This window comes from Cebus imitator, unplaced genomic scaffold (genome assembly GCF_001604975.1).
Source record: "Cebus imitator isolate Cc_AM_T3 unplaced genomic scaffold, Cebus_imitator-1.0 Scaffold312, whole genome shotgun sequence".
NCBI classification, from domain to species: domain Eukaryota; kingdom Metazoa; phylum Chordata; class Mammalia; order Primates; family Cebidae; genus Cebus; species Cebus imitator.
In genome coordinates, this window is record NW_016107627.1 from 42996 (window position 1) to 62259 (window position 19264).

Consider the following 19264-nt stretch of genomic DNA (forward strand, 5'->3'; position numbering starts at 1 on the left):
GGAAGCCCAGTCCCCAGCCCTAGACGCAGCACTGTACACAGCTCACAAATGCCTTATGCCCTCCTGCCTCCAAACCTTTGTTCAGAGTTTTTGTCTTTTTTTCTACAATGCCCTCTTTCAAAACCCAGTGTCACTGAAGCAATCCGGGTCCACCTTAGCCCGAAATTCATCTTTCACAAAGCTGGCTGTGTCCAAGAGGAGCATGAGTATACCCACGATCACAGGGGCCCTGTTTGCAATAGCCAAAAGGCGCAGGCAACCCAGGGGCCTGTCGGGGGGAAGGGATGAACAGTGTGGTGTATACACACAATGGGATGGTATTTGGTTTTACAAAGGAAGGAAATTCTGACACAGGCTGCAACAGGAAGAACCCTGAAGACAATGTGCTAAGTGAAATTAGCCAGTCACAGGACAAATACCATATAAGGCCACTCATAGGAGATGCGAGAGTAGTCAGATTCACAGAGTCAGAAAGTCAGATTCATAGAGTCAGAAAGTCAGATTCACAGAGTCAAAAAGTCAGATTCATAGAGTCAGAAAGCAGAACGGGGTTGATGGGGCTGGGGAGGGGGAGATGGAAGTTGTTTAATAGGCACAGAATTCCAGTTCTGTAAGATGAAGAGTTCTGGAGATTGCACAACAATGGAGATGTACTTAACGCTACTGAACTTTACACATAAAAATGACTACTAGGTGGCGGGGCAAGGGGGCTCATGTCTGCAATCCCAGTACGCAGGAAGGCTGAGGTGGGAGGATTGTTTACCAGCCCAGGCAACATAGTGGGACCCTATCTCTACAAAAAATTTCTAAAATTTAGTGGAGTGCAGTGGTGCATGCCTATAGTCCCAGCTACTCAGGAGACCGAGGTGGGAGGATCACTTGAGCCCAGGAGGCTGTGGCTCCATTGAGTGTGACTACACCACTGCACTCCAGCAGCCTGGGCGACAGAGTGAGAGTCCGTTCCAAAAAAAAAAAAAAAAAAAAAGGAAGAAGAATGTGGTAAACATCATGTTATATATATTTGCCATAATTAATTTTTTTTACATTTAAAGATATTAAAGAGCTGCTCTGCCTAGGGAGTAGCCATTCTTCATCCCTCTACTTTCTCAATAAACTTCCTTTCACTTAAAAATATAAATAAAGATATTAAAAAAGAGAGAGAGAAGGAGGGAAGGAATGAGAGAAAGAGAGAGAGAGAGAAAAAGGCGAAGAGGGGGAGGAAGTGGTAGGGGGTGGTGGGGAGAGGGAGGAGGCTCTTTCCCATCACACAGCCCTGTTTCTAGGAGCTGCTCTTAGACTGCCCGCACTGGGAGTCTAGCTGAGCCCACTGTGAGTCCGACAGATGTGTGTGCTTTAGCTTAGAAACTACTCATTTTTAGAAACACTAGAACAAAATGCATTCTCACATCAAAAAGACAATTTACACACATTTGAGATGACACTTGTTTGTGAATGTTGACCTTCTTTTAACCAGATCTCCTAGGAGTTCAGATGGTGAAGAAACATGTTCTGTAAACTTCTTTTCCACCATAAAAACTGTATTATAAATGCGATCTACTTATGTCAGCTTTTCCCCCAGCTGAAGCCCATCCACTTTACCCTCACATCCATAGTGCCTCCCGTGGCTCAAAGCTCCAGGGCTCAGTTTACAGAGAAAGACCTTGGCCTCCCCTAATCCTCTTCATTCTGGAGAAAGAAGATTCTGAACGCTCCACCTAAATGCACTGGGAAAGGACACGGGAGAAGCATAGGACAACTCACATCAATTTCCACCTGAACGATGGCAGCCACCACAAAGGCCATGGATGCCAGGAACATGCCAACAGTCATCTTCTTCAGGGAGCTGATGGGGCAAGAGAAGGGTGACACTCAACCAGTCCCACATAGATGAGCCAAGCTAAACCCCACCCCCGTCATCCCTCAACAAAACTAAATTCCCTCCAAAAACACATGGGCTTCAAAGTACCTCTCCCTCTCTTGGTCATGGATTCATGACCACGACCAAGACCAAGGAGGATAAATGGAATATAGCTTCTTGTTCTTGTTTTGCTTGCTTATTTATTTATTTATTTATTATTATTATTTTTAGACAGAGTCTTTCTCTGTCATCCAGGCTGGAGTGCAGTGGCACAATCTCGGCTCACCACAATCTCTGCCTCCCAGGTTCAAGTAATCCTCGTGCCTCAGCCTCCTGAGTAGCTGGGATTACAGGCAACTGTCACCATGCCGGCTAATTTCTTGTGTTTTTAGTAGATATAGGGATTTCCCCTGTTGTCTAGGCTGGTCTTGAACTCCTGACCTCAAGCGGTCTACCTGCCTTGGCCTCCCAAAGTGCTGGAATTACAGGTGTGAGCCACTGTGTCTGGCCTGTATATTTACTTTTAATTTCTAGAAGCTACAGTTTAGGTGATACTCCAGATTACAAAGCCCATTCCTATCATCTGCATACAGAAGAAAGCCTTGATTAAAGGCTTTTTCAGGCTGTCATTCACAGCATTTTTATTTTAAAGAACATTTTCAGAAACATCAGCACACGAACATTTATTTACTTCATTCTTCAAAACCCCATCCTCTAGGTGAGGTTGTGGGAGGGGCTGCAGGCTGAGCACAGCCCATCTGCAAAGCCCTGGCACCAAAGGAGCCTCCACCAACGCAGCCCACCCGTCACCTACGTGAAATTGAAGCCGCATTTTGCAATCAGAGGGTACAGCACAACATCAAAGACAGGGACCATGATCACGATCAGGATGGCGTTCACAGTCTGCAGAGGAAGTGGAGGTGAAATGTTAAGCTTGTCTCAAAGACGACTGTGACCCTGAAAGCAACTTACACGTCCTCTCCTACCTGCATCTGATCAGGCTGAATTTCCATACTTCCCTAAGAAGAGAGGAAAAACATCTCACTGAAAAATGCCATGAAAGGGAAGAAGAAAGGGGACAAAAAAACTAAAATGAAGGAATAGTGACCGGGAAGATCAAGTGTCTCCATTTCCCAAACTTACGATTCTCCCGGACATGGTTGTTGCTTGCAGTGTCCACCTGGAGCCCTTAAAAATGAAGATGTTTGCTGTATTATTTGGAAATGTGGGTTTTAAAATTTTTACAAGTCAATGGTGAGTCTTTTCCAAATCAGGAATGAGGTCTGACATGTTACGGGATTTTTGTTTGTTTTTGAGACGGAATCTTGCTCTGTTGCCCAGGCTGGAGTGCAGTGGTACGATCTCGGCTCACTGCAACCTCTGCCTCCCGGGTTCAAGCGATTCTCCTGCCTCAGCCTCCTGAGCAGCTGGGACTACAGGTGCGTGCCATCACGCCCGGCTAATTTTTGTATTTTTAGTAGAGATGAGGTTTCACCATATTGGCCAGGCTGATCTCGAACTCCTGACCTCATGATCCACCCATCTCGGCCTCCCAAAGTGCTGAGATTACAGGCGTGAGCCACTACACTGGCCATGTTATAGGATTCAATGTTGTTTTAAACATCAAGTTAGTCTCCCAGCTGTATTATGATACTAGGTCAAAAGAAACAGGTTGTATTTCTAGTGTATAAGTGAACATGATATAGAGTACTCCAACCCCTCAGAAGCTGCACAAAGCACTACCCCGAGATGAAGCTATCCCTAGGAAATACAAAACTGCATTTCCGAGGCTTGTTGGAAAGCATGGTGTCATCTGCAAGGTGAAAGCAGCTGTGTACCCTGCAGACAGTCCATATTCACTGGCATCCAAGATTCAAAAAATGTTGTTACTGTTAACAGCCATTTTGACAGTCTAGGCTGGCCCCAAATAGATCTCCTGCAAGAGAGTAGTGGATTTAAATCTGGGCAGCCCTGCTATGGTCAACCTATTTCACAGTGAAAGACGACTCAGGACTGTACAAGTAAATATGATTATGTCCATGGAAGACTAAACATGTAAATGCTTTCATATGAATCCCTCAGCTCTATTAGAAAGACGTCATAGAGAGTCAGGAAATTGGCCGGGCACGGCGGCTCATACCTGTAATCCCAGCACTTTGGGAGGCCGAGGTGTGTGGATCACCTGGGGTCAGGAGTTTGAGACCAGCCTGGCCAACATGGCAAAATCCCATCTCTACTAAAAATTGGCTGGGTGTGGTGGCAGGTGCCTGTAATCTCAGCTATGAAGAGGCTGAAGCAGGAGAATCGCTTGAACCTGGGAAGTGGAGGTTGCAGTGAGCCAAGATCGTTTCCCTGCACTCCAGCTTGGGTGACAGATCGAGACTCTGTATCAGAAAAAAAAAAAAAAAAAAAAAAAAAAAAAAAAAAAAAAAAAAAAAAAAAAAAAAAAAAAAAAAGAAAAAAAGAAAAAAGAAAAAAAAAGAACTCTACCCCTGTTCCAGTTCTTCCTACAGGCCAGTCACTGAGTACCTTACGGATGTTCTCACACTGGACCCTCACAGCCTTGAGGCAGGTGATTAGCACTCTTTCGGAAGAGTTAAGAGTTCCTACAGCCACCCAAGTGTCACAGCTGCCAGGGGAGGGGTGCGTTTCCAGTGCAAGCCTCATCCCAGTGCCCGGCTCCTGCCCCGCAGGCAGCGCTGCCTCCCACGTTTGTCTGATCCCTTCTCAATCTCCTACTTAGAAATGAGGAGATGCGTGTGTGCACTTACATTTGTCCCATGCAACGGTTTATCCCCATCGTCATCCTCCCTGCACAAACCATGTGTGTTCATTGACTTTTTTAAACTCCAGTTTCTAAGAGAAACAATATCTATGTTTTTGTTCTGTAAAGGAGGACTGATCTTTAAAAAGAAACAGTATCCAATTGCTTTAGTTACCGAGCCTTATGCATTGAGTTCTTTAACAAGATTGTGAAGAATTCCTGGGAATGTGTCTTAGGGCTGTGGTAGAAAGAGACAACAGGTCACCTGCTGGGTTCTAGGTCCCTGCTCAGAGAGGAGTCATTTTCCACCCTAGGATGGCACTTCTAGCCCCAGGACTCCATCTTAGAGTGGAAGACATCAAGTACCTCTCCATTTATGTGTGGACCCCATTAAAAGGCAACCTATCTTGTTACCACGCTGTATTGGTAGGAAAACAAACTCTTTACCCTCAGTTTTCATTGGCAAGAGTCCTGGATGAAATATTTCCCAAGGCTACTTGACTTGACCTCACCTAATCGTCTTCATTATTTAGCAAGAGAAATGTGGATAGAACCATCTGGAATTGCTGTTTTTTGTTTTTGTTGCTGTTGTTGTTTTTTACAATAAACTGAATGTGTTCTAACAATTAAATAAGTGAAATATAAATAAGAAACTGGAAAAGAGCTTTTTAGGTGTGAAATACGAAGTGAGCCTTGTAACCTGGCAGTGCGGATGTACGCTTGCTAAATGAAGCGGAACGGAAGCAGAGTTTCACATTACCTGCTGGTCAAACAAGGCCCAGAACATTGGGAGTGGAATATACAGGAACATCACCCTCGTGACCATCTTAATTTGGGAGATAAGCCGCTCCTGTAGTTGGAGTGGGGGAGGGACAAGTCAGCCACACCCTGTGTCCCGTGCCACTGGAGGCTTGCAGGCGCTGCCGAGTTTCAGTGGAGACACAGATATTTGCATCTAGAGACAAGCTGGGAGGTGATTAATCCAAAACACACTGCTGCAGTTTTCTTTAGAAAACTGAAAATGTCTAAGCTATCTAAAGTATGAGTGGAAACGTCTATTTAGGAGGTAAATCACTTGAATTTACTCACTGTAAATCCCACCACAGCCGTCACCACCGCTGGACTCTCCTATATTCAAACTAAGGTTCTGCGACCCCAGTTACATATAATGAATGGCAGATTAGACTAAATGAAAAACTATTCAAAGGTAATATTGTTTCCAGACTAATTATATCCACTGTTTATCAAGTTCTTTCAATTAAAAAAATTCACTCATGCATAGTCTTATCTAATATGCTATAAAGGTATAGCTGACCATTATGTCCATGTCACCTTTATGTGAATTGAGGTTCTGGGTGTTCACTTCCCGGGGGAATCGGGGTCATTGTGGCAATGACAGTTACTCACATCATATTTCTCCTTGGCCCAGTCCAGCCAGTGCTCCCTCTTGGGAAATGTCTTACTCCGATGCCTGAATCTATTTTTGATGGCAAACTGAAGGAAGGAAGAAAAATCAAATTTCAAAAAGGGACCAACAACTTTTTCAGGGAAGCATATTTCAATTAAACTCCCTTTAGTAGAAAACTATGCTTATGAGAAAAGCAAAACATAAAATTGTATCTACTAGTATATGAACACTTATTTCTATTAATTGCGTCTTTCCAACTAAGAGCATCTGAGTTGGGGTGAACAGAGTCAAGCTGTGTCCAATTAACTCTCTAGATCCTTTAGAGAAGCAAGCCCAGTAGAAATAGAACATGAGGCCGGGCCGGGGAGCTCACGCCTGTAATCCCAGCACTTTGGAGGCCAAGGTGGGTATATCATGAGATGAGGAGATGGAGACCGTCTTGGCTAACATGGTGAAACCCCATCTCTACTACCATACAAAAAATTAGCTGGCATGGTGGCACACAACTGTAGTCCCAGCTACTCTGGGGAGGCTGAGGCAGGGGAATCACTTGAACCTGGGAGGGAGGTTGCAGTGAGCGGAGGTCATGCCACTGCACTCCAGCCTGGTGACAGGACAAGACTCCATCTCAAAACAAAAAAAAAAGAACTAGAACACAAGCCATGTTTGCAATTTAAGTTTTCTAGTAGCCATCTTAAAAAGTAAAAGTGAAACAGGTAAAATTCATTATACATGTATTTCATGTAACATGATAAACCCCACTGATTTTACTAGGTAATCAATATTTAAAAATTAATGAGAATTTTTACCTTCTTTCATATTAAGTCTTCCAAATCCAGAGAATATTTTATACTTATGACACAATTTCAATTTGTTTTTGAGACAGGGTCTTGCTCTGTCGCCTAGGCTGGAGTGCAGTAGCACTGTCTTGGCTCACTGAAGCCTTGACCTCTGAGGCTCAAGTGATCCTCTCAGCTCAGCCTCCCAAGTAGTTGGGACCACAGGTATGTGCCACCATGCCTAGCTAATTTTTTGATATTATTTTTAATAGAGATAGGGTTTTGCAATTTTGCCCAGGCTGGTCTTGAACTCCTGAGCTCAGGCTATCCGCCTGCCTTAGCCTCCCAAAGTGCTGGGATTACAGGTGTGAGCCACCGTGCCCAGCCAGCATATCTTAATTTGGATGCTAGATTTTTGTCAGAAATATTTGATCTGCATTTAGGTTTCACAAAGTTTGTGTTTGAAAAACTAGATTTACACACTAAGTTGTTCCAAACATAGGCTTCCAATAACTGAACTGAGTATCAGTTTTTAAATTTAAGAGTAAGAACCCACTACAGAGAAACACATTTATTAACAAATTAAGGCTATAGGGAAACATACTTTAAAATATAATAACACAGGTCAGAAAAATACGATGACCCACCCATCATAAAATTAGAGGCCCCAAAGATTCCTTGTTAGCATTGTTTAGGAAAAAGCCTTCTGGGAGCAGCAAAGTGCATTTACAACAATACAGCAAGGGGTGATGCTGGTGGAGGCTGGAGGCATGAGTGTGATTGAAAGGCAGTAAATTGGCCGGGCATGGTGGCTCACATCTGTAATCCCAGCACTTTGGGAGGCTGAGGTGGGTGGAACACTTGAGGCCAGGAGTTCAAGACCAGCCTGGTCAACATAGCAAAACCCCATTTCTACTAAAAATACAAAACATTAGCCAGGCGTGGTGGCAGGCACCTGTAATCCCAGCTACTTGGGAGGCTGAGGCAGGAGAATCACTTAAACCCGGGAGGTGGAGGTTGCAGTTAGCCAAGATCATGCCACTGTACTCCAGCCTGGGCAACAGAATAAGATTTCATCTAAAAAAAAAAAAGAAAGGAAGAAAGAAAATATAATAAATAATCTAAAGGCCAGGTAAGATAATGTAAGTGACCTAAAATTATCGTAAGGCTGCCTTTTCATCCAAAAGATTCACAGGTGATTTTTTTTTTTAAGTAAGTGACATATTTACCTCTAGTTATACAACGTATACAGTATGTTCACTAAAAAAATGGAGAGTGTATGAGAAAAATTATTTTATTCCATTATCTAAGGCTTCCTACTCTCAACATTCATTTCCTGCCCATAAATGTACCTGTATGTGCATATACTACAGAGGTGCTTATGGAAGGATCCACATTCTGCACATTTCTATCACCAGGTATTCTTTAAAAACAAGACTGCTGCCGGCTGCATGCTATGCAGAGATGAGCTGGAAGTTCAGCACTGTCTTCCTATTTGCAGCAATTTGGTGGGCTTATATTTTTGCTATTGTAAGTATTACAATGATAATCTTTGTATGTGAGTCTGTGTTCACTTTTTAAAATTATTTACTCTTTTTTTTTCTTTTTTTGTTAAAATTATTTTCTTACTCTAGTTTGTTTTGTTTTGTTTTGAGACAGTCTCCCTCTGTCACCCAGGCTGGGGTGCAGTGGTGTGATCTTGGCTCACTGTATCCTCTGCCTCCCAGGTTCAAGCGATTCTTGTGCCTCAGCCTCCTGAGTAGCTGGGACTACAGGCACCCACCATCATGCCTGGTTAATTTTTTTATTTTTATTAGAGACAGGGTTTTACCATGTTGACAAGGCTGGTCTCAAACTTCTGAGCTCAAGTGATCCACCTGCCTTGGCCGCCCAAAGTGCTGGGACTACAGGTGTGAGCCGCCCCGCCTGGCCAATTTTCTTACTCTTGACTAACTTGAAGCATCTGAACATTTGAGAGTCTTGCTACACATTGCCAAATTGAACCTCTCCATTTGTGATTCACTGCTCCCCAACAAACTTCAAGCGCTGTTCTTTGACAGGTGAAGATCTCTGACAGATGAAGAGTCACTTTGATTGGTTTTTCTTTGACCATTGATCTTATTTTATAAGCTCAAGAGCCATTTCTATTTCTCCTTTATTGACTTCTGTTTGTGTCTTTTACCATTTGGTGAATTTTTGAAGAAACTGCCAGTTATTGAAATAAAAACACTAAAAAAATATTTAAAAGAAAATCAAAGCTTAATTAAATTATAATTTAAAGGATGTAGAAGGTTCTGAGGTGGTTAAATGGGCTTGAGAAAGAGCAGCTGGGATACTTACGCCAATGCACTTGACCACTTTGCCCATGATGTTGCCCTGTGGCTGGAACTTCTTGTACATGCCACTGCCAAGAATAAACACCACTAGATAGGGCAGAAAAAGACATGTCAGCAGGGCATGTGCCACAGCCACCTGTGGCCCAGAGAAACGTGCCTTTATTTGAGTTACAACTTTGTTTGGGGAATAACCAGATTACTTATGGAATGGGTTTAACTACCAACATCACTGTTTAAAAAGTGCTTTTAACTCTCACAATCACAAAAGCCTCTGAGTAATGTTATATTTGTGTTCTAATATGCAAACCTTTAAGCCTGATATAATCTACTTCCCATAACTTAAGGTAGCTCAAATACACTCACACAGTTTTTAAGCACAAGTTCTATCTCTATTCAAAGGGAGACAAAAGGAATCAGTGCTTTCGTATAACACATTAATGTATTATGTTACTAAGACAATAAATGGGGCCAGGCTTGGTGGCTCACACCTGTAATCCCAGCACTTTGAGAGGCCGAGGCAGGTGGATCACTTGAGCTTAGGAGTTCGATACCAACCTGGCCAACATCACATGAAACCCTGTCTCTATTAAAATACCAAAGTTAGCTGGGCATGGTGGTGGGCACCTGTAATCCCAGCTACTTGGAGGCTAAGGCAGGAGAAATGCTTGAATCTGGGAGGTGAGGTGGCAGTGAGCTGAGATCATGTTACTGTACTCCAGCCTGGGTGACAGAGTGAAACTCCGTCTCAAAAAAATAAAAATAAAAATAAATGGAGCTGTAATTTTCTGACTTCAGTGGGAAGAGAAGCCTTTTTCTTTCTCTTTTATATTCAGGAAAAAAAAGAATTAATCATATGTGGCAGAAGTTTTTTTCTGTGGTCACTACAGAAGCAGTTACAATTAATTGCATCTGCAGCTACAGTTTTATAAAAGTTAGAAGCACCTTTTAATGAGGTCATTCTTCCATGGACCTTTTTGGCAAAAGTCATATTGTGAAAATAAATTAGATAAAAAGACATTCTGGGGATGAGTGTAGTGGCTCACGTCTGTAATCCCAGCACTTTGAGAGGCCAAGGCAGGAGGATCACTTGAAGCCAGTAGTTCAAGAGCAGCCTGGACAACATAGTGAGACCTTATGCTATCATCTTACCAAAAATTTTTTAAAAATTTAAAGCATTTTTGCAAGAGTCTCTGAAAACATAGTTCATATGCTAGGATTTCTGATTATTCAATACCACACTTAAATAATTCAAAAACACTGATAGCTTGAATTCTACTTGTTTTTCTCAATTAAGAGGGCCTGAGACTTTTGACAGGTGCTAACTCCAAGTATGTGTCTATACTATCGATGTTCTTTATAGCTGATGAAGCGGATGTTTACTTATATTTTTGACCTATGTCAACCTCTCAATGCAGACGTGGATGGTAAAGAGATTGAGTCTATGTTTTCTTTTACCAAATAATATTTCATCTTTAAGCTTCTGATTACCTGAAAACTAATTCAAGCATAGGAATCTCTAGAGGTTGTATTGACATATCAGATTTGGCCCGTTCTCAATTCCTCCAGAAGAAAAAGCATAATCTTTGATAGAGGAATAACTTGTACAGATGAAGTAAAAATTTACCTAAAGTGCTTAATACAGTGTAAGAACCATGGAAGAAAAGAGACATATTAAAAACGAGAGAATACTGAGTGCTCACCTAAACAAAAGGAGAAAGCTAAACTGCTACAACATGAGCAAAAGACTTAAAATGGGCCTACTCCATGCACTGCTAAGATCTGAGAACAAAAATTGGAGAGAGAGATGTGGTGGCCAGCTGAGCAAAGCTGATGACAAGCTCATGTGAGTGGGAGAAGGGGCTCTGAGGACTTGAGGTGGCCACTGGGCTGTTTTCTTCTTGCCCCGTTCTTGGCCACTTTTCACCTCCAACCATCCCATGGAGACAAACCACATTTCCTAAAAGCCAATACCAAGAATTAATGTGCAAATGAATGTCTCCAATAGACATGTATGTTCTGCCCAACAAGAAAGAATTCCAGCAGAAACATTTGGGGATATTAGTTTGGTGCAAAAGTTATTGCAGTTTTTGCCATTACTTTCAATGGCAAGAGCTGCAATGACTTTTGCACCAATCTGATTGACTATGGAAATGTAGACATTCATTGGAGTATTTCAATGTTTCAATGGCAACTGAGCCAGGCTGCCATTTCTTCAAGCAAGTTACAGATAAGTACATGCTGACAAGAACAAAAGCTTTTTAGCTTTGGGTTCAGCTAATCCAGCAGATTTATCATCTTCATCTTTTTTTCATTTGTTTTTAAACAGGGTCCACCGTATGATCCAGGTTGAAGTGTTGTGGTGTGATCAGGGCTCACTGCAGCTCAAGCAATCCTCCCAGTTAAGCTTCCAGAGTAGCTGGGACTATAGGTGTAAGCCACAGCACCCAGCTAATTAAAAAAAAAAAAAATCGGCTGGGCATGGTGGCTCATGCCTGTAATCCTAGCACTTTGGGAGGCCAAGGCAGGTAAATCACTTGAGGTCAGGAACTCGAGACCAGCCTGGCCATCATGGTGAAGCCCTGTCTCTACTAAAAACACAAACATTAGCTGGGTGTGGTGATACGTGCCTGTCCCAAGTAATCCCAGCTACTTGGGAGGCTGAGGCAGGAGAATTGCTTGAACCTGGGAGGCAGAAGTTGCAGTGAGCCCAAATCGTGCTATTGCACTCCAGCCTGGGTGACAAGAGCAAGACTCTTTAGAGATAACATCTCTCTCTGTTGCCCAGGCTGGTCTTAAACTCAAGCAATCCCCTTGCCTTAGCCTCCCAAAGTGCTAGGGTTATGGCCATGAGTGAGCATGCCTGGCCTCTCTCACCTTCATCTTAATCTGCCTAAATAGTATCACACCTTTCAATGACCAACTCAGTTGGCTCCTTTTCCTGTAATCCTTTTTTTTGATCCTATTCACTCAGAAGTGATATGCCAATCCTACTTTCTTTGAATAGTTAGAGTGTGTTTAACATCTGGTGCCAGTTATTCTCACTCCTTTTGGTTGCCACTTGTTACATGCACTTTAAAAAATTAGTCACAATCATTCACGTAGGGGCTGACCTAGTCATAGGCTTATATTCATTCAACCAATTTCTACTTACTCAGGGCTACAGCCATGAGAGCAGCGGGAACCCCGAAGGCCAGTGGGTAACAAGCTTGTTTACTGTGGATTCCACACTGTTGAACTGGGGAGAAATGACAAGATTAAAATCCATGATGTCATTGGTAATGAGCATATCTTCATATCTGTAAAGATCCCTCACTGATAGTTACATAGTGCTTTCACGTAGTGTTCTAGACGTATCCCTTTGCCTTACTGACATCATTGCCAGCTGAGTAAAGCAGCAGTGTAGCAGAAGATGGAAACCAGTTCTAATCTCAGCCCCTCAACAGATGGGTGATCCCGGCTTGGCCAAAATCAGTGGCCCCCTCTTGGTTCTGTGGATTTTCTTTGCGGGGGAGATAAAGATGGCCTGGATACACTAAGTTGATTATATGGGACTCAGTAAATCAAAAGTGCGCTGGAAAATCAGTATCATATGTTCCTGAATTCGTGCCAATCACGAAGCAGTTCGATGACCTAGACAGGGGTTGGCACACTTTTCCGTGAAGGGCCCAATACTTAATATTTTAGGCTTTGTGAGCCATTGGTCTCTGTCAGCTACTCAACCCCACCTTTGAAATCAACTGTAGACAATACATAAATGAATGATCTTGCCCAGATTTCTGGATTCGGCCTCTGACCAACAGTTATTTTAGCTCTGAAATCCCAGGATTTGTTTTAAAAAAAATTTACACACACAGATACACACACACACACACACGCACAATAAATAAATAAAAATTATATAAAAACTAAGCCTTTGTAAGGACTCATAGAAATTCCTGGAAATCCTTTCCATGGAATGCTGGAGCCATCGGGAATGAGCTGATGAGATCAGGGTTTTGATTTGGTTTAGCTATCTCACAATCGGGAGAGAAAGAAGTTAGCTAGCAGAAGTGACAGTCATGCAAATGTTTCCTGTTAGTAGCATGCAAAAATAATTTTCCCCTAGAAAGAACAGAAATGTGTTAGTCAAATCTTTGTTTGAACTGATTCGTTAGCAGCTAATTAACAAGTTACATAAATTTTTTTGTCACACGTTTATTTTATATTTGTATGAGAGTAATGAATTTCCTTTTAAAAAGTTATCCTTTAACAGATTCTATAATTTAAACATGCACCCTCTAGTAGAACCTAGAGGTGAGAGAGGTGAGGGAACAGGACACATAAATAAAAGCTATGACATTTTTATATAAAACAAGTTAGAAAAAATAAAAAAACAAGCTGGAAGGGGGTTTAATTGTCCGTCATCCTCAAACACTATTCTATGCAGGAATACATAAATCCACCTGAAATCTTTATTTTATAATCTAATCTGATTCCAATGTGGACAGCATGGTCTTGTTAGTTTATCTTCAATGCCACCACATATTCCCTTCCATGTGGGAAATTCCCAGACTCTCAATAGAGCATTCGCAAGCACAAACATGATAGCTACTGACACTGTCCCATTCTCTTTATCTGAAGAGTCAAGTATTATTTTGGAAATACTTGAGATGATGGGAAAGCAAAGAATAAAACTTGGCCCAGTAAACTCTTCCTAAGTCATGGAAATATCATTGGGGAGCAAAGCTTGAAGCTAGAATGGCAGCTACAGCCCACCAGGTTGGCTTCCAAGCCGCCTCTCTGGCCTCTTACCTCTTACTGTGAGCATGACATTGCATCAGTGACAGTTTAGGAAGATGGAGGCCCACACTAAGGATGGCTTAGACTCTCCAGTGGTCACTGGGATAAGGGATTCAAATAAGATGAGAAAAGGAGGCGAAACGCACAGGAAAAGAAGTGCTTACTCTGGATTCCAACGTGCATCCTAGCATGTGGCTGACAGCTAGAGGTCGGGGAGAAGGGAAGAACGGAACAAAACAATGGCGACACAGATTTAGCCTTACTGAAAAAAGACAGACATTCCTTCAGGTGTCTCTTACCTCTGAGCATGGGAGTGATGATGGTGGAAAGCAAACTTCCAGCATTAATGGCCAAGTAAAAGATGGAAAAAAATCTGTTTCTTTGTTTCTCCTGCAATGTTAAGGAGAAAGTAAGATGGCTTTGGCTGTCTATCAATCAACCGAGCAGAGGTAGCAGGTGATCTCACTTTACTTCTTAGTTTTGGTTGGTATCTTACTTCCTAATGCACTTAAAAAGAATTCGATGGAGAACAGGCTTTGCGCCAGTGGCCTCTGATCCCTGGATGTGTGTAGTTCATTCACGTAGGCTCTGTGGAGGTTCCTGCTCTTACCTGGCCCTCTTCAAACTGATCTCCGCCAAATGCAGACACGCAGGGCTTGATTCCTCCAGTCCCGAGAGCGATCAGGGCCAGGCCGATCATGGACAGTGCCCTGGGAAAGACAGGGTATTAGGGCCAACATGGCAGATCCCCACAAGCAGAAGCCTTCTCTTTTCCCTAGTTTCCCTCAGCGGGCCTGGCACAGTGACACACATAGAGAAGAATGTAATCTCATGGGAAGCCAGCTCACAGGAATGCAGCCTGATAGGCGAATGCAAACTTGAACTCATGGGCCTTCAAGCTCCTGCCCCCCATCAACATAAAACAATAGCTTGCAAGCTGAGCAAAGCCTTAGGTATGGGGCTCTTTTGTAGTGTTATTGTTTCCAGTGAAAGAGTGGATAAATGAAATGTTATTGAACAAATATAAGCATTGTGTCTGGTACACTCATAACAGACTCATAATAGTCATTAAGTAACATTGGAAAACATGATTTCATTGCAAAGCAGAATATCAGGTTAGGCAGTATGACCTCAGTTTGTTTACCAGGTACAAAAAAAAGGAAAGAAATAGACTAAAAGATTTATTGTTATGTCTAGATGGTGGCATTAAGGGTTATTTAATTGACTATTGTATTTTCTAGGTTATTGCTAAGTATTTTAGCTCCTGAATTGAAAAAAACAATTCATAGCATTTATTGACTCTCACTTTGTAGTTTTATTAAGTTTAGAGGTAGGAACTACAAATTTCTTGTTTTATAGGCATGTATCCCATATCTTCTAGGTTGCTAACGTTGCTTTTAAACACTTACAAAAATTTTATGAACAGATAAAGTCAAGGAAAATATTGCACAAAGAAAGAATTCTTTAAAAATCATTCTTCCTGAACCAATCTTCCAGAATTGGCTGGCCAAATCACCCCTTTAATCTTGTCTGCCTCTTAATACAACTTGCATTTAATGTTGCCAAACTAAGCATTTTAAAAGACAACGAAATCACTGCCAACTGAATATTATATACAATGTATTTATTCTTGTGAGAATTGTAGGTGTGCTCCAGTACGAACTCCGTGAAATGAAAAATAAAAATCTAAGATTTCTTGAGCACTGATCACCTGTCCGGCAGTGTTCTAGGTGCTTTGCTTGGATTAACCCACAACAGTCCTACATGAAGTAGGTACTATCACAAACGAGGAAATTGAGGCACAGAGATTAAGAAACTTGCTTAAGCCTTATACAACTAGGAGGGGTACAGCCAGAATCTGGCTCCAAAGTCCATGTTCTTAATTGATATTACAGATTAGAAAACTGAGGCGTGGAGAAGAACACCTGCCGAGGCCACAGTGCAGCTCTGTGGGAGGGCTCGTAGCCGCTCCCCTCCACCAGCACAGTTCCCTCTGGGCGCCAGGAGTGTGACATCAGGGGATCAGTCTGGACAGCAGTCTCTGCTAAGCCAGCAGTGTAGGAATTGCCGATACTAATTTGAGTTTCTATTCTACTCTCCCAGCTCATTAGGTACTTTACTCATAGATCAAGGAACTGAAGCAAAAAAACAGGAAACTGAATAAATCTCTACAACTAGTCTATTAGGCCAGACTGCAGTGAAACAAGGTTAATCCAGCACATGAACATTTGTCAATAACACCTGCCATCCAGAGCCCAGCACAAAGGGCTGGAACAAATATTTATGAAATGGGATTGTTGAAAAACAGGCACAAGTGTGGTATAAGACAGAAAACCTAAGGTCCTGGAGTCCGGAAGACACCCGGTGGTGTGAAGGATCAAGGTCTGTGGGAGTTTATATCCCTCCAGGGAGGTTAAGACCAACATGAATCCCCTGCCCACTGACTGTACATCACGTGGAATGTGACAGTCCATGACAGCCAAACCTCAGAGTGAGCAATGCCTCCAGACAACCATTGGGGTGTGACATCCTGAAGACCCAGCTTAATCCATTTGACAGCCTTCTCCATACTGCCAAAGAGGGAAGAAAAACCTCCTTATTCTCACAGTGAAGTTCAAGGAAAAAGCATCAAAGGAGCACTTGGTGGGAAGGGGCGAGGGGGGGGCAGCAGCGAGCATCAACTCACACGTGCACAGGAAGGCTGTCGGGAGTGCCATCATGGTTGTGGTCTGTGAGGTCAGTAATGGAGCTTACTGAGAGGACTACTTGTCCAATTGTGTAGACAATGGAAAGCGACACAATGGTCCTGTGTTTCCAAAGGTGAAGAGAATCCAAGTTAACCACACAATAGCCATCTACTTCCGACTCCACCGCAAGAGACCCCCTCCTCGAAAGCTTTCAAGAGCCCAATCCTGAATACACTTATTTCTTGAACTTGACTAACACTGGTAACTTTCAGGAGGGCATATGGGCAAAAAGAATGGAGCAAAATTTTGGGCTAGGCATGGTGGCTCATGCCTGTAATCCCAGCACTTTGGGAGGCTGAAGCAGGAGGACTGCTTGAGCTCGGGAGTTTGATACCAGCCTGGGCAACATAGCAAGACCCCATCTCCACAAAAAAATTAAAAATTAGCTGGGTGTGGTGGCGCATGCCTGTGGTCCCAGCTGCTTGGGAGGCTGAGGTGGGCGGATCAACTGAGTCCAGGAGTTTGAGGCTGCAGTGAGCCATGATTGTACCACTGCACTCCAGCCTGGGTGACAAAGCAAGACCCTGTTTCTTAAAAAAAAATTAACAAATTTTGGCTGGAGGGACAGGAGCAGGGAAAGACCCACTTTATCTTTCAAGCATTTGAAAGACTCAATGTTCTGTTTGACCTGTGGAATTCATATTTATATTTTTAAGCTGCGCTCTAGGCTGGTGCAGTGATGTGATCACTGCCTGTCACATGCAGCTCACTGCAGCCTTGACCTCCAGGGCTCAAGTGGATCCTCCCACCACAGCCTCCCAAACAGCTGGGGCCACAGCTATATGCCGCTATGCCTGGCTAATTTCTTTATTTTGGTAGAGATGGAGTCTCACCATATTGCCCAGGCTGGTCTCAAACTCTTGGGCTCAAATTATCCTCCTGCCTCAGCCTCCCAAAGTGCTGGGATTACAGGTATGAACCACACCACACCTGGCCTCTCCTGATTGGTAGTGATATTTGGCTAGGAAGTGGATCTTTGGTAATTTTTGTAGAATTCTTTGGAGGTAGTGACTATTCTTTCTTCTGCCCCTGCTACCGTTTAGATGTCTGTCTCCTGCAAACCTCAAGTTGAAATGTGGTCCCCAGGGTTGGAAGCAGGGAGTGGTGGGAGGAGTTTGGGACACTGGGACAGATCCCTCATGAATGGCTTGTGCTGTCCTCAGGGTCATGAGTGAATTCCTGTAAGAGCTGGTTGTTGAAAAGAGCCTGGCACTTCCCTCCTCTCTCTCTCTCGTTTCCCCTCTGGCCATGTGATTTCTGCACACACCAGCTCTCCTTCACCTTCCTCCATGAATGGAAGCAGCTTGAGGCTTTCACCAGATGCTTGGTCTTCCAGCCAAATAAACCTTTTTCCTTGATAAATTCCCCAGCCACGGGTATTCCTTTGCAGCTACACAAGGGGACTGAGACAGCCATGTCATTCCTTTGGCCTGGAAGAGCCTCTACTGCCTTCTTCCTTAAGTCCCAGGAAACCTTGCCTGACAGCCTCCCACTGGGCGTGCTTGTGGAGCCCTTGCTGGAAGGCTGGGTGACTTCTCTCCTTGGTGACCTCACACCGTGTGATCTGACGCAGTGCAAGCCCCTCAGCAGCCTGGAGGTATGTTAGAGAGTCCCTTCATTTCCCCAGCCCTGAACTCCATGCCTCACACATCACTGATGATAGACAGTATCCCTGCTACTACGTCAAGATGAGACAAAGATGTTATGTTTGTTTGGACTGGGGAAAAAACAAACCTATAGATGCTGTTTGCAGTCGCTAAATGTCAGGCACTGTGGTAGGCTCTAGGGACAGAAGATTGGGCAGAAACAGAGCTGTGAATGCTCTTCTAAGGGTTTGCTTTTGTTTTTTTTTTTTAATTTATTTTTGGGACAGGGTCTTGCTCTGTCATCCAGGCTGAAATGCAGTAATATGATCACGGCTCACTGTAACCTTGACCTCCAGGGTTCACCTCAGCCTCCCAAATAGCTGGGGCCACAGGTGTATGCCATCACGTCTGGCTAATTTCTTTATTTTTGGCAGAGATGGGGTCTCACTATGTTGCCCAGGCTGGTCTCAAACTCCTTGGCTCAAATTATCCTCCCGTCTCAGCCTCCCCAAGAGCTGGGATTACAGGTATGACCCACACCACACCTGGCTTCTCCTCAGAGTTGATTCATCATTCCAAAATTCCACCCTCCCCAACCACAAAACCTACATTTACTTTTTGGCTTGTCTGTGAACAAGAAATTTGCAGCCACTCACTTGAATTTTCCCAGCCATGAGTCGGCGATGAGAGCTCCGAGAATTGGCGTCAGGTAGCACAGAGCCACAAACGTATGGTAGATGGCGGTGGACAGGTTGTCATCCCAGCGAATGAAATTTGTGAAGTACAGAATCAGGAGTGCTTTTGCAGAGGGCAGGTGGAAGAGGAGGGGGAAACAAAGTGAGGTCTGGTTACGGCCACTCCTGCTCTTCCCCAAAGGGTGAGAAGCAGCCAATACAGTTACCTCGCATTCCATAGTAGGAAAATCTTTCGCAGAACTCGTTGACCACGATGAAGAAGATGCTCAGGGGATAACCAAGGCAACTCTGACAAAAAAGAAACAAGCACAG

General features: G+C 43.4%; 1 protein-coding gene across 1 annotated transcript in view; it reads right to left on the reverse strand.

Moving 5' to 3' along the window:
- Positions 1-19264, reverse strand: part of SLC15A1 (solute carrier family 15 member 1) — a 64201-nt gene that overhangs the window by 23376 nt on the left and 21561 nt on the right. The window contains exons 3-15 of the mRNA XM_017503518.2: positions 19159-19240; positions 18914-19055; positions 16611-16730; positions 14535-14634; positions 14224-14314; positions 12297-12380; positions 9150-9232; positions 6030-6116; positions 5383-5472; positions 3002-3046; positions 2845-2877; positions 2673-2761; positions 1762-1843 (exon numbers count right to left, since the gene is read on the reverse strand). Of these exons, the coding sequence (XP_017359007.1) occupies positions 1762-1843; positions 2673-2761; positions 2845-2877; positions 3002-3046; positions 5383-5472; positions 6030-6116; positions 9150-9232; positions 12297-12380; positions 14224-14314; positions 14535-14634; positions 16611-16730; positions 18914-19055; positions 19159-19240 (1128 nt within the window). The remainder of the gene's footprint in view (positions 1-1761; positions 1844-2672; positions 2762-2844; positions 2878-3001; positions 3047-5382; positions 5473-6029; positions 6117-9149; positions 9233-12296; positions 12381-14223; positions 14315-14534; positions 14635-16610; positions 16731-18913; positions 19056-19158; positions 19241-19264) is intronic.